A 13,010-nucleotide genomic window follows, 5' to 3' on the forward strand; every position below is an offset into this window, starting at 1 on the left:
TATGGCGAAATCATTGAAGGTTGGTCTGAAAAACACTGGGAAATCTCAAGCAACAAAAGACTGGAATGCACACACTAAACGGTAAAGACAAATGGGCACAGAAAAAGTGTAAGACCCAGACTAAATACAAAAGGGAGGAAGGGTCCGGTAATTACACAGGCGGGAAACGCACAAGGGTAAGAAGTGATGTATGGCATCATGAACCGTGACTGGTCCTGCCTGACGCCCACGTTAATATACATTTTTTGGAGACACCGGGAAGCCTTTTTAACATGATCCTGGATTCATCCTTTTTTAAATATGATCACATCATAATTTCTGTCATATGGATGTTGTATTTTTACTATGTTGTTTATCCTGTACACACGACATCTATTACAGTCTATCCGTCCTGGGAGAGGGCTCCACCCTCAGTCTCTCTCTCGGGTTTCTTCCATGTTTCCTCTTTAATTGGTGGTTTCTTTTACAAAGTTTTTCCTTGTGCGATGCGAGGGTCTAAGGACAGAGGGGGTCGTATGCTGTACAGTCTGTAAAGCACACTGAGACAAATTTGTCATTTGTAATATTGGGCAATATAAATAAATTTGATTTGAAGTATTTGAAATGAGACAAAGGTGAGAAACAACATAAAATGAGAAATAATAACTCAAAACAACAAAAACGCAAACCTAAATCATATGACCAGGATGTAAACAAGAAGTGAGGTAAGAATAGCCGAATAAGTAACTACCAACTTTGTCACAACACAATGCTATGTAATCCAGAAAAGCGCGGTTCAAATACATGCAAGCGCACATTTATTACTTTGGTTATTTTGTAATGTGAACACCAAATTTCCACTGTTTAACATAACATAGTTGCCGCTGTGATAACTTTTCTAGAGTTGTATAATCTGAAGTGAAATGAGAGAGTTTTGCTTCACCAGCACATAAACACAGCAGTTGACCTGAAGTCAGCTTTATAATGTCTGGCAGTATTTGAGTTTTATAGGCCTTGATGTGGTAGGTAAAAAAGTTTTGTCATCAGGAACTGTTTTTGCTACCAAAGCTAGATTGGAGATGAAGGCTAGAAACTGAAAGGTACAGAGACAAACTAGAAACATATTAAAGCTCTGACCAGAACCACAACACACCAGTTAACAGTGGATTTACAGTCATGTCAATTCAAATTCTGTTCCAGCTGCTGGAGGAGAACATCGGCACTTTTGTGAAGAACGAGCTGAAGAAGATCCAGAAGGTCCTGAGATCAGATTACCCAGAATGCTTTGAGAGTCAGAGGGAGGATGAGGAGGTGTTGGGTGGTGAAGATGAGCAGAGTAGCAGCAGAGAGGCATTTCTGAACATCATACTGCACTTCCTGAGGGGCATGAAGCAGGAGCAGCTAGCTGACTGTCTGCAGAGCAGTAAGAGGATTTTAACAGATTTAACATGAAATGTGGAAACATCCACTCAAATAATTTCATCTACGATTTATTCATTCCAGGAACCAGAGCATCAGTGTGCCGAAGCAAACTCAAGTCTAACCTGAAGGAGAAGTTCCAGTGTGTTTTTGAGGGCATTGCTAAAGCAGGAAACCCAACCCTCCTGAACCAGATCTACACAGAGCTCTACATCACAGAGGGGGGGACTGCAGAGGTCAATGATGAACATGAGGTCAGACAGATTGAAACAGCAGCCAGGAAACCAAACAGACCAGAGACAACAATCAGACAAGAAGACATATTTAAACCCCGACCTGGAAGAGATGAACCAATCAGAACAGTGATGACAAAGGGAGTGGCTGGCATTGGGAAAACAGTCTTAACACAGAAGTTCACTCTGGACTGGGCTGAAGACAAAGCCAACCAGGACATACAGTTCATATTTCCCTTCCCTTTCAGAGAGCTGAATGTGCTGAAAGAGGAAAAGTTCAGCTTGGTGGAGCTTGTTCATCACTTCTTTACTGAAACCAAAGACGCAGGAATCTGCAGGTTTGAAAAGTTCCTGGTTGTGTTCATCTTTGACGGTCTGGATGAGTGTCGACTTCCTCTCGACTTTCACAACAATAAGATCCTGACTGATGTTACAGAGTCCACCTCAGTGGATGTGCTGCTGACAAACCTCATCAGGGGGAAACTGCTTCCCTCTGGTCGCCTCTGGATAACCACACGACCTGCAGCAGCCAATCAGATCCCTACTGAGTGTGTGGACCTGGTGACAGAGGTCAGAGGGTTCACTGACCCACAGAAGGAGGAGTACTTCAGGAAGAGATTCAGAGATGAGGGGCAGGTCGACACAATCATCTCCCACATCAAAACATCACAAAGCCTCCACATCATGTGCCACATCCCAGTCTTCTGCTGGATCACTGCTACAGTTCTGGAGGATGTGTTGAAAACCAGAGAGAGAGGAGAGCTGCCAAAGACCCTGACTGAGATGTATATCCACTTCCTGGTGGTTCAGTCAGAACTGAAGAACATCAAGTATGATACAGGAGCTAAGACCGATCCATACTTGAAGACGATTGAGTCTCTGGGAAAACTGGCTTTTGAGCAGCTGCAGAAAGGCAACCTGGTCTTCTATGAATCCGACCTGACAGAGTGTGGCATCGATATCAGAGCAGCCTCAGTGTACTCAGGAGTGTTCACACAGGTTTTTAGACAGGAGAGAGGAATGTACCGGAACTACGTGTTCTGCTTCGTCCATCTGAGTGTTCAGGAGTTTCTGGCTGCTCTTCATGTCCATCTGACCTTCATCACCTCTGGTGTCAATCTGCTGTCAGAAGAACAAACAAGACACCGGTGGGCTAAAGTATTTAGAGGGAAACCTAAACTAACACATCTCTACCAGAGTGCTGTGGACAAGGCCTTACAGAGTACAAATGGACACCTGGACTTGTTCCTCCGCTTCTTCCTGGGTCTTTCACTGCAGACCAATCAAACTCTCCTACGAGGTCTGCTGACACTGACAGGAAGTAGCTCAGAGACCAATCAGAAAACGGCGAAGTACATCAAGGACAAGATCAGTGAGACTTCATCTCCTGAGAAAAGCATCAACCTGTTCCACTGTCTGAATGAACTGAATGATCATTCTCTACAGGAGCAGATCCAACAGTACCTGGTATCAGGAAGTCTCTCCACAGATAAACTGTCTCCTGCTCAGTGGTCAGCTCTGGTCTTCATCTTATTGTCATCAGGAAAAGATCTGGATGTGTTTGACCTGAAGAAATACTCTGCTTCAGAGGAGGCTCTTCTGAGGCTGCTGCCAGTGGTCAAAGCCTCCAAAAAAGCTCTGTAGGTGGATGGATCAGTGGAACAATCAATATCATCAAATATGTTTAAAAAAGTCAAATGTGTCAAGTAAAACATTTTGTTTGTGTTTATTTCTTAATTGTCTTTAGGTTGAGTGGTTGTAACCTCTCAGAGAGAAGCTGTGAAGCTCTGTCCTCAGTTCTCAGCTCTCAGTCCTCTAGTCTGAGAGCGCTGGACCTGAGTAACAACAACCTGCAGGATTCAGGAGTGAAGCTGCTGTCTGCTGGACTAGAGAGTCCAAACTGTACATTGGAAACGCTCAGGTCAGTATTCAGCTGTTTGTTATAAGTTGATTGTTTACTGTTACTGTTTATGAAGTAACTCAACTCTTCTTGTATAACTTTCTCTAACATTGTATCAAACATAGAATGGGAAAACCACACATTCATAAGAATGAAATGTCTTCATTAGTTAAAGGAAATGCATTACATTTATGTGTGTCGTCTTTCCCATTTTTAAATTACATTACATTACATTACCGGGAACCATCACCGTACCGTGGTGGAGAGGTTTGTGTGTCCCTATGAACCTGAGAGCTGTGTTGTCTGGAGCCTAGTGCTCCTGGTAGGGTCTCCCAAGGCAAATGGGTCTCAGGCGAATGGCCGGACTAAGAATGGTTCAAAACGACCTCATGATACAGAGGGAAAGGAAAGGAGAGACCCTACTCGGAGGAAGCCCGGGGCCCCCATCTGGAGCCCTGGTGGCCAGGTTTTCCACGGTGCCCGGTCGGGCACAGCCCAAAGAAGCTACGTGGTGCCTCCCATCCATCCATCCTGTGGGCCCACCACTCATGAGCAAAACCGCTGGGATCACACGGGTGGCAGTGATGGTCAGGGACCTCGACAGACCAGACCCGGGCAGCAGAGGCTGGCTCTGTGCACGTGGAACGTCATCTCTGTGGGGGAAGAAGCTGGAACTAGTGCAGGAGGTGGAGCGCTTCCAGTTGGATCTGGTGGGGCTTACCTCTACACACAGTCTTGGCTCTGGAACCATACTCCTGGATAGGGGTTGAACTTTATTCTTCTCCGCATTTGCCCAAGATGTGAGGCTTCGGGCAGGTGTGGGGATACTCACAAGTCCCCGGCTGAGCGCTGCTACGTTGGAGTTCACCCCGGTGGACGAGAGGGTTGCCTCCCTACGCCTACGGGTTATGGGAGGGAAAACTCTGACTGCTGTTTGTGCCTATGCCCCAAACAGCAGTTCAGAGTATTTGGCCTTCTTGGAGACCCTGAATGGAGCCCTGCAGGGGGGTTCCAGTAGGGGACTCCGTAGTCTTGCTGGGAGACTTCAACGCACACGTGAGAAACAATCGAGACACCTGGAGAGGCATGATTGGGAGGAACGGCCTCCCTGATCTGAACCTGAATGGTCGTTTGTTGTTGGACTTCTGTACTAGTCATGGAATGGCCATAACAAACACCATGTTCGAACATAAGGATGCTCATAAGTGTACGTGGTACCAGAGGCCAAAGGTCAATGATTGATTTTGTCATCGTATCATCTGATCTGAGGAAGCATGTTTTGGACACTCGGGTGAAGAGAGGGGCGGAGCTGTCAACTGATCACCATCTGGTGGTGAGTTGGATCAAGGAGTGGGGGAAGACTCTGAACAGACATGGTAAGCCCAATGTAGTGCGGGTGAACTGGGAACGTCTGGAGGAAGTGTTGTGGAAGTTTTCCTGCTTTACTCTGGAGAGATGTATATAAAGTCAAATAAATGGTGATAGAGACAGAGTTGTCTTTGTACATTTATTTGAGATCTCAAAGGTACCAGTTCTACAGAACACAGCGTAGTCTGTAGGAGGGCACAGGTTGGAAGAGAACACATAGACATTTTATACAACTTGGTCTGGTGGCTAAGTGATGAAAAACCACAGGGGACCTGGCCAAACTGCCCTTTGATGCTTGTAAGGTAATAGTTATGTAAACAGAATATTATATATATATATATTCTGTCTCAGTGAGTTAATCAGTCTAATCAGGATGCATCTGTGTTTTGTATTAACATGAAATGGCAGTTGGCCCTGGTTTGATCTAACAGACACTCCCATATTAACATCAAATGGCAGTTGGCTTGCTTTACAAAGGGAACTTGTACATAATTAAACAGTAGACGTTTAAATTGCTATTACAGAAGCCCCTGTCAGGGAGATCTTCAACTTCTTTATCTTCAACTTCAACTTCGGCGGAGCTTTTCAGACATCCCTGTGGAGGTTGGGGGCATTGAACCTGAGTGGGCGATGAAGCTATGGTGATGAGCTGTGGTCTCAAGGTCCTAGGTGCCACAAGGGGCGGTAACCCTCAAACACCGTGGTGGACCCCGGTGGTCAGGGAAGCCGTCCGACTGAAGGAGTCCTTCTGGGTTATGTTATCCGGGAGGACTCCGGAAACAGTTGCAGGGTACCGACGGACCCGAAAGGCGGCAGCCTTTGCCGTGGCAGAGGCAAAGCAGCGGGTGTGGGAGAAGTTCGGAGAAGCTATGGAGAAGGACTTTCGGTCGGCACCAAGGTGCTTCTGGAAAACCGTCCGGCACCTCAGGAGGGGGAAGCGGGGAACCATCCAAGCTGTGTAGAGCAAGGGTGGGACCCTGCTGACTTTGACTGAGAAGGTTATCGGGCGGTGGAAGGAGCACTTTGAGGAACTCCTGAATCCGACTAGCACGCCCTCTATGGTGAGGCAGAGCTGGAAGCTGATGGAGGATCGTCGTCAATTTCCCTGACGGAAGTCACTGAGGTAGTCAAACATCTCCATAGTGGGAAAGCCACAGGGGTTGATGAGATTCGTCCAGAAATACTGAAGGCTTTGGGTGTTGAGGGGCTGTCTTGTTTGACACGCCTCGTCAACATTGCGTGGATGTCTGGGACAATGCCTAAGGCAGGGGTGCTCACACTTTTTCAGCATGCGAGCTACTTATAAAATGACCAAGTCAAAATGATCTACCTACTACAAAAATGCAAAACATATATTTATTTATAAATATATTGAGAATTATTTTTACAATGTATGTTGATGTACCTTGCATACCCGCATGAGCCCATATTGCACAACACAACACAATTAACTATGTACATTTTTTGTCATTACCTGACTTTACTCTGATGACTTGCACTGAATGGAATCAGCCAGGGATGCATAGTCCGGGCAGTAGCTGCTGACAGCCAGCCTCCAGCACACATCCAAATGATCATCAGTCATGGTGGAACGGTATGCTTTGACTTAATGATCTTCATGTGTGAAAAGGCCGACTCATATAAATAAGTGGAGCCGAATAATGCAGTCAAGGAGGTATCACATTTCCTCATGTTGGGGTACTTTTCCTCTGTGAGTAAGTTCCAGAACTGTCCATGAGCTCTGGACTTCAGCTGAATGTCGGCTTGTAGTGTCAAAATCTCATTTTCCACTTCAGAAGAGTTCAGGTGAAACAGTGTTGCAATTTTTGATGCGAGTGAATCCACCTCAGCATCTTCCCGAAAAGGATAGCACATGAATGTAGCGACTGGCTCGAGTTGCACACAGGCCTTCCCTTGCAACTCCAGCTCTGACGCCAGGTTCTGGAAGTTTGCCAAATCATGGCGCTGCAGCTTTGAGGAGAGATGTTACATCTTTCGTTTGAAAGCATTAACTGAGCTGATCATATTGATCACTGTTTTGTCTTTTCCTTGCAGCTCTAGATTAAGGTCATTCAACATGTTTGTCAGATCGGTTAAAAATGCCAAGTCTAACAGCCACTGACCGTCATTTAGCTGCTTGTATTCTGCATGTCCCGCTACACGGAAAAACTCCTTAATCTCCGGACAGAGCTCTCGAAATCTTTGCACAAATTTCCCTCGACTAAGCCATCTCACGTCAGTGTGTAGCAACAACTCAGAGTGTTCACAGTCAGCTTTCTCCAGATGTGCACGGAAAAGCCGTCTTTGAAAAGATCTGGCACGAATAGAACAGGCGATCTTCGTTGCCACATCCATGATCTCTTTCATGTTGAGCATTTTAGCGCATAACGCTTGCTGATGGATTAAGCAGTGGTAATTCAGGAATGCAGGAATCCGGGAATGCATCGTCCTGCCTGCACTTGCCAATAAATCCATTCAAGCGGCCAACAATTGCGGGTGCTCCATCCGTAGTGATGGACACCAATTTGTACACCGGAAGGTGGGTTTTCTCGATAAAGTTTTTGAACGACTGAAATATGTCCTCTCCTCGCATCTGTTCTTTCATGTGCAGTACTGTTAATAACTCCTCTTTTGCAGTGATTTCAGTAAACACCATACGAATGAAAATGCACATCTGGGCTGTGTCACTCACGTCCGTAGAAAAGTGACTGCTGTCTGGACAACTGGCATTTAAGTTCCTTCACTTTTCTCTTTCTCAGCTCGCTTTTCGGCGGGAAGTCTGTGTCGTATCTTCTATGAACAATCCGAAAATGTCGCTCCACATTTCCCTTCTTTGGTATTGCGATGGTAGACTGGCAGATGAGGCAAACGCACTTTGAAAATGTCATCTGAAAAAAAAGTCCTCCCGTTCCATATGAAAGTGATACGTTTTTGTCTTCTTACTTGGTCCAGCTTACTCATTTTTATACCCTTTCTTAAGTTTAAGAGAGAAAACCGAGGGCTAAAACTTGGAGGTAACTCGCTAGCTAGCTTGTTAGTTTTGCTGCACTTAGGTCACTGCGCAAGCGTAAACAACGGCGCTAAGTGTCAGAAAAAGTCACTGGAAAGGAGGGTGCTGCCGATAGTCGAACCTTTGATTGAAGAGGAACAATGCGGATTCCGTCCTGGTCGTGGAACAACGGACCAACTCTTCACTCTCGCAAGGATCCTGGAGGGGGCCTGGGAGTACACCCATCCGGTCTACATGTGTTTTGTGGATCTGGAGAAGGCGTATGACCGGGTCCCTTGGGTAATACTGTAGGATGTGCTGCGGGAGTATGAGGTGAGGGGGTCACTTCTGAGGGCCATCCAATCCCTGTACGCCCAAAGTGAGAGTTGTGTCCGGATACTCGGCAGTAAGTCGGACTCGTTCCCAGTGAATGTTGGCCTCCTCCAGGGCTGCGCTTTTTCACCAAACCTGTTTGTGATTTTCATGGACAGGATATCGAGGCATAGTCGTGGAGGAGAGGGGTTGCAGTTCGGTGGCCTGAGGATCTCATCGCTGCTCTTTGCAGATGATGTGGTTCTTATGGCATCATCGGTCTGTGACCTTCAACAGTCACTGGATCTGTTCGCAGCCGAGTGTGAAGTGGTTGGGATGAGGATCAGCACCTCAAAATCTGAGGCCATGGCTCTCAGCAGGAAACAGGTGGAGTGCCTACTCCGGGTAGGGAATGAGCCCTTACCCCAAGTGAAGGAGTTAAAGTACATCGGGGTCTTGTTCGCGAGTGAGGGGACGATGCAGCGAGAGATTGGCTGGAGAATCGGAGCAGCGGGGGCGGTACTGTAGTCGCTTTACCGCACCGTTGTGACAAAAAGAGAGCTGAGCCAGAAGGCAAAGCTCTCAATCTTCCGGTCGATCTTCGTTCCTACCCTCACCTATGGTCATGAGGGCTGGGTAGTGCAAAGTGCAAACAATCATAGGGGATACAACTCCGAACAGCAAGAATCCTGCAGGTACATTAACTTCAAATAGTTACAATCCTCTAAGTGCAGAACAATAACTTAAAATAAGCCAAACCAAGTGCAACATACAGAAACAATAGAATATGAACTCAACTATTAGCTACAAATAAGCCAAACCAATATAAGTGAAACATACAAAGAACAGTTTTTTTTGTTTAGTTTTTTTCCTTCATTCATCACCAGTCGGAACAGGTGAGTTTTCAGTCTCCGACGGAAGGTCTTATGTTAAATGTTGATATGTCTGCAAGGAGTAAACCATTTTTCATAATTCCAGTCTGTCAGGCTGTTTGGTTACAGAGAAAGGCTCTGCTGCTCTGGCCTCGGCACTGAGCTCCAACCCCTCCCATCTGAAAGAGCTGGACCTACGTAACAATAATTTAGGAGACTCAGGAGTAAAATTGCTGTCTGCTGAACTGAAAGATTCACATTGGAGACTGGAGACTCTCAGGTATGAACAGACAACAACAGCTTCTCTGTTACACTGACAAACTGAGGAACACTGCTTCCTGTTGAACAGCTGTTAGGATTCATCGATAAAAAATCTCTTAGATGATGTTCTTTCCAAAGACAAACAGAATATAATCATCTGACTATTTTTCTTCTTCCAGGTTTGACCATGGTGGAGAAATAAACACTCAACCCTGGTCTGATGAAATGTAAGTGTGGATTCCGTTTGATTAATGAGAACAGAAAAGCACACAATTTTAAATCCATAATTGTGATATATACTCATTCATAGTTAGGGTTGTTTGGAAATGTTTATTGTTTAGTAATAGTGTCGACAACGCCACCTAGAGGAATTTCAGCCCCAGGAAATTAAGACTCAAAAAGGTCACACAGGTTGGTTTGAAAACAGTTGTAAGAAGACGTGATTCCAAAAACATTTATAAATGTTTTATTGGCATATTCTTTTCTTTTTGAAATGTCAGGCATGTAATACAAACTCTAAAATACAATTTGCTTTACAACAAGAAGGCTGAGTGTAAAATATTGCCCAATACCCTATCAGCACATGAACTTTCATTACTGAAGCAGAAGACACCAGAACCAGGGCTGGGGCTTACCACATCAGAAAAAGACAAGGTATTATTCCTGATGCTACACACCACAAGGAAAAGACCCTACATCATCCCTATTACACCAGGCATGCTCTACAGCAGAGGTCTTCAACCGGGGGTCCGCAAATGTTTGGTTGATTAGACCATTTTATATATTTTTTTAATTTGTCATTTTATTTTCCAACCAATTTCTTTCTCCACAAATTTAAATGTCTTTAAATACTCATTAACATGAATCCAACATATTGTAGCGAATGGATAAATGGAGGCAGAAGACGTCAGCAATGCACACATTCAGCGACATACAGGAGCTCTCTCAAGCTGGGCCCCGGTTCACTCACAGCACGAGACCAGCCAAGACCTGTCCCGCCAAACCTCCTGTACACAAAGAGGAGGACCCACCCCTATCGCCACTTTACCAATCACGAGGCCGCATGTTACACGCTGGCTCTGTCAGGTTCCCCGTGATTGGCCGAGAGCCTATTCAATCCCAGACACGAGGACGCACGCTGCAATATCATTGAAAAGAAGATACCTTGTATTTTTTGAGAAAAAATTTATCTTTTTGTAACTTGACAAAAAAACTCCACAAGCACAAGTGAGAGAACTTCCACCTCAGAAACCACCGGAGAAAATGCAAGTGGCGAGGCTCCACCTGCTGCTGATGTAGCAGCTGATAAGGGGAAGCGCAAACGAGAGAAGGCCCGAAAATATACAGATAATTATCTGAAGTTTGGATTTACCTTCAAGGAGACAGATGGCATTGAATTACCAATGTGTGTCATTTGTTCTACTGTGCTGTCAAACCAATCCATGAAGCCATCAAAGCTGCAGCGTCACTTGGAGACAACCCACAGCCACTTAAAAGACACGGCTGTTGAATACAAACTAGTCTCAAATACCTCCAAGGTATTGAATGCACAATAACAGGGTAGCTATGTTTATACATGGCACTAGGCCCAGTTTAATATAAAACACCATTCTATACAATATATACAGTAGGGGGTCCCTGCTCCATCTCTCCATCAGTTTGGGGGCCGTTGAAGACCCCTGCTCTACAGTAAGGGATCAGTGAAGGGAGATCAGCCTGTCATCTGTTTATGCCCAACAGCTCCTGTCCAGCAAGAGAGAAGGTCTAACAGTTAACAAAGGCCAGCAGTGTGGGTGGCCCACAGTGGCTGAACTTGCCTAATTAATAAGGATTAATAAGGACTACTCGATGTACAGCAAATGACAGTGGACAATGTCTTTAGAGTAGAGAGAACCAGAAGCCTAGATACAGTGCCGAACGGTGCCGCAGAGTAATTAGGGTACAGGTGAATTATTGAATCTACCTGGTGACAATTTACTGAGCAGGAGAGGAGGAGAAAACCTAATCTGCTACACAACAATCTTTTATTTATCTATAAATAACAATATATATGAAATAGAATTCATTATTAAAATGATAAATAAAAAGAAAGTTGTGTCTTTTTCTCTCCATCAGATTCCTGTGAACTCACATTGGAAACCATCACTTCCGTGGAAAGCCGTGGAGGAAGGTGACACATGTGAGAGAGGAGCAGCCATATCCTGATCATCCAGAGCGATAGAACTCATTCATGTAGCAGTGACTTACACAGGCTGGTCATCCACACCTTCAACACCACATGAACCTCTTTATCCTGGGTTTAGGTTTTGGTCTATGTCTTACACCTCGCCTGGTTCAGTGTCACAAATAACTGCTCATTGTGCACACTACCACCTACAAACAACTTAAAATGTATACCATTGCAATATCTACTTAGTCACTATATGATTTCTATTTGTTGAGAATGAAAATGATTAATTGTAAAACTGGCTGGATTAAATGGTTTAGTCTTCACAACTCAGTTCGTCAGCTGTTGTGATCGCAGTGTGGCCAGTAGCAGCACTCACTGTCAAATATAATTGAGGGGAACTTCACCAAATTTGAGCCACAGAGATCCAAAAGAGCTGCTCTTCAAACTACCTGCATTCATTTATTTAAGTTTCATGTGTTTTTGCCTGCAGGTGAGAACATGTACTCTCCATATAGAGGTGTTGTTTGTCAAGTTTACCAGTCAGGAAAATCTATTAATTTTAAGAATATACGGACACAGTTTATATCCTGTTTTTTCATGGTCACTTAATTGGAGAGATTATATATTAAATGTCCTGTGAATGAGTTGTACCAAGATATTAGTTTTGTGTTTGTGTGTTGTTTTTATGTTTTGTATTTCTTATGGTATATTATTTGGCATTTGCAAGATGAGTTTCAGAGGGCAGACGTATTGAGTACTACATTGACATTTTCTTTTACTATGCATCATCATTTGTGTATATTGTGATACTTCTTTTGTGTACAACTTGGAACATTCAATTAAGATATTTATATAGAAAAAAACTCATCAAAGCATGAAATTTAGTTTGGTCGACAGGGAAGACAAATATATCAATATGCAGATGTTTGATTTAAGATACAATATACTTCACAAGTATTTTGTATCATGTTATGTTAAATATCTTTTGAGTAATAAATCTATACATCTGTCAAACTTTTTCTTCTGCTGCTGTGTATTGATGTAAGGAAAACAAAATAGTCCTTCTAAGGAGGAAGAAGTACTCAGATCATTTACTGAAGTAAAAGTTTTGTCATGGAAATTGTGGTAAAGGGTTTTGAAATGTAATATTTCTGAAAAGTAATCAAAGTATGTATGAAACTGTATGCAACTCACTGTACTTGTTAGAAAGACATTGAAGATCTGTAATAGGGTTATCATACAAATATTGTCAGTTTGTTGCCTCACTCATCTCTCTGGACAGCAGCTCATTTTAAGTTGCCAGGACAGTTTGATGACAATGTAATACAATCCAAAATACTCCATTACAGGTAAAACTATTCAATTCAAAATCCTACTCTGATAAGAGAGGTTTAATACTGGATCTGCAAACCCCTCATATTCTCAGATAATCTGGGCGGAGCATCGGTACTGACAAAGGTCTCAGATTCCTCCTCCGATTGTCGGGAGTGGTGAATTGGAGATTAAT

The 13,010-nt window shown here is 44.1% G+C and overlaps 1 protein-coding gene across 1 annotated transcript; it reads left to right on the forward strand.

Annotated features, from left to right (window-relative positions):
- Window positions 1-1,216: 1,216 nt before the first annotated feature.
- LOC115003440 (NLR family CARD domain-containing protein 3-like) lies at window positions 1,217-12,419 on the forward strand. The gene is made up of 6 exons (XM_029425219.1): window positions 1,217-1,402; window positions 1,483-3,271; window positions 3,379-3,552; window positions 9,179-9,352; window positions 9,513-9,560; window positions 11,449-12,419. Exons 1-6 carry the CDS (start codon window positions 1,366-1,368, stop codon window positions 11,456-11,458), a joined length of 2,232 nt encoding a protein of 743 aa, XP_029281079.1. The 5' UTR covers window positions 1,217-1,365; the 3' UTR covers window positions 11,459-12,419.
- The last annotated feature ends 591 nt before the right edge of the window (window positions 12,420-13,010 follow it).

Source organism: Cottoperca gobio, chromosome 24 (assembly GCF_900634415.1).
Source record: "Cottoperca gobio chromosome 24, fCotGob3.1, whole genome shotgun sequence".
Classification (NCBI taxonomy): domain Eukaryota; kingdom Metazoa; phylum Chordata; class Actinopteri; order Perciformes; family Bovichtidae; genus Cottoperca; species Cottoperca gobio.

What these genes read in the sequence shown, in the direction of transcription:
- LOC115003440 (XM_029425219.1), top strand. Translation starts at nt 1,366, where the DNA reads ATGAAGCAGGAGCAGCTAGCTGACTGTCTGCAGAGCA. An exon ending in AAAGCCTCCAAAAAAGCTCT is followed by an intron (nt 3,272 to 3,378) that starts GTAGGTGGATGG and finishes AATTGTCTTTAG; the next exon opens with GTTGAGTGGTTGTAACCTCT. An exon ending in TGTACATTGGAAACGCTCAG is followed by an intron (nt 3,553 to 9,178) that starts GTCAGTATTCAG and finishes TCATAATTCCAG; the next exon opens with TCTGTCAGGCTGTTTGGTTA.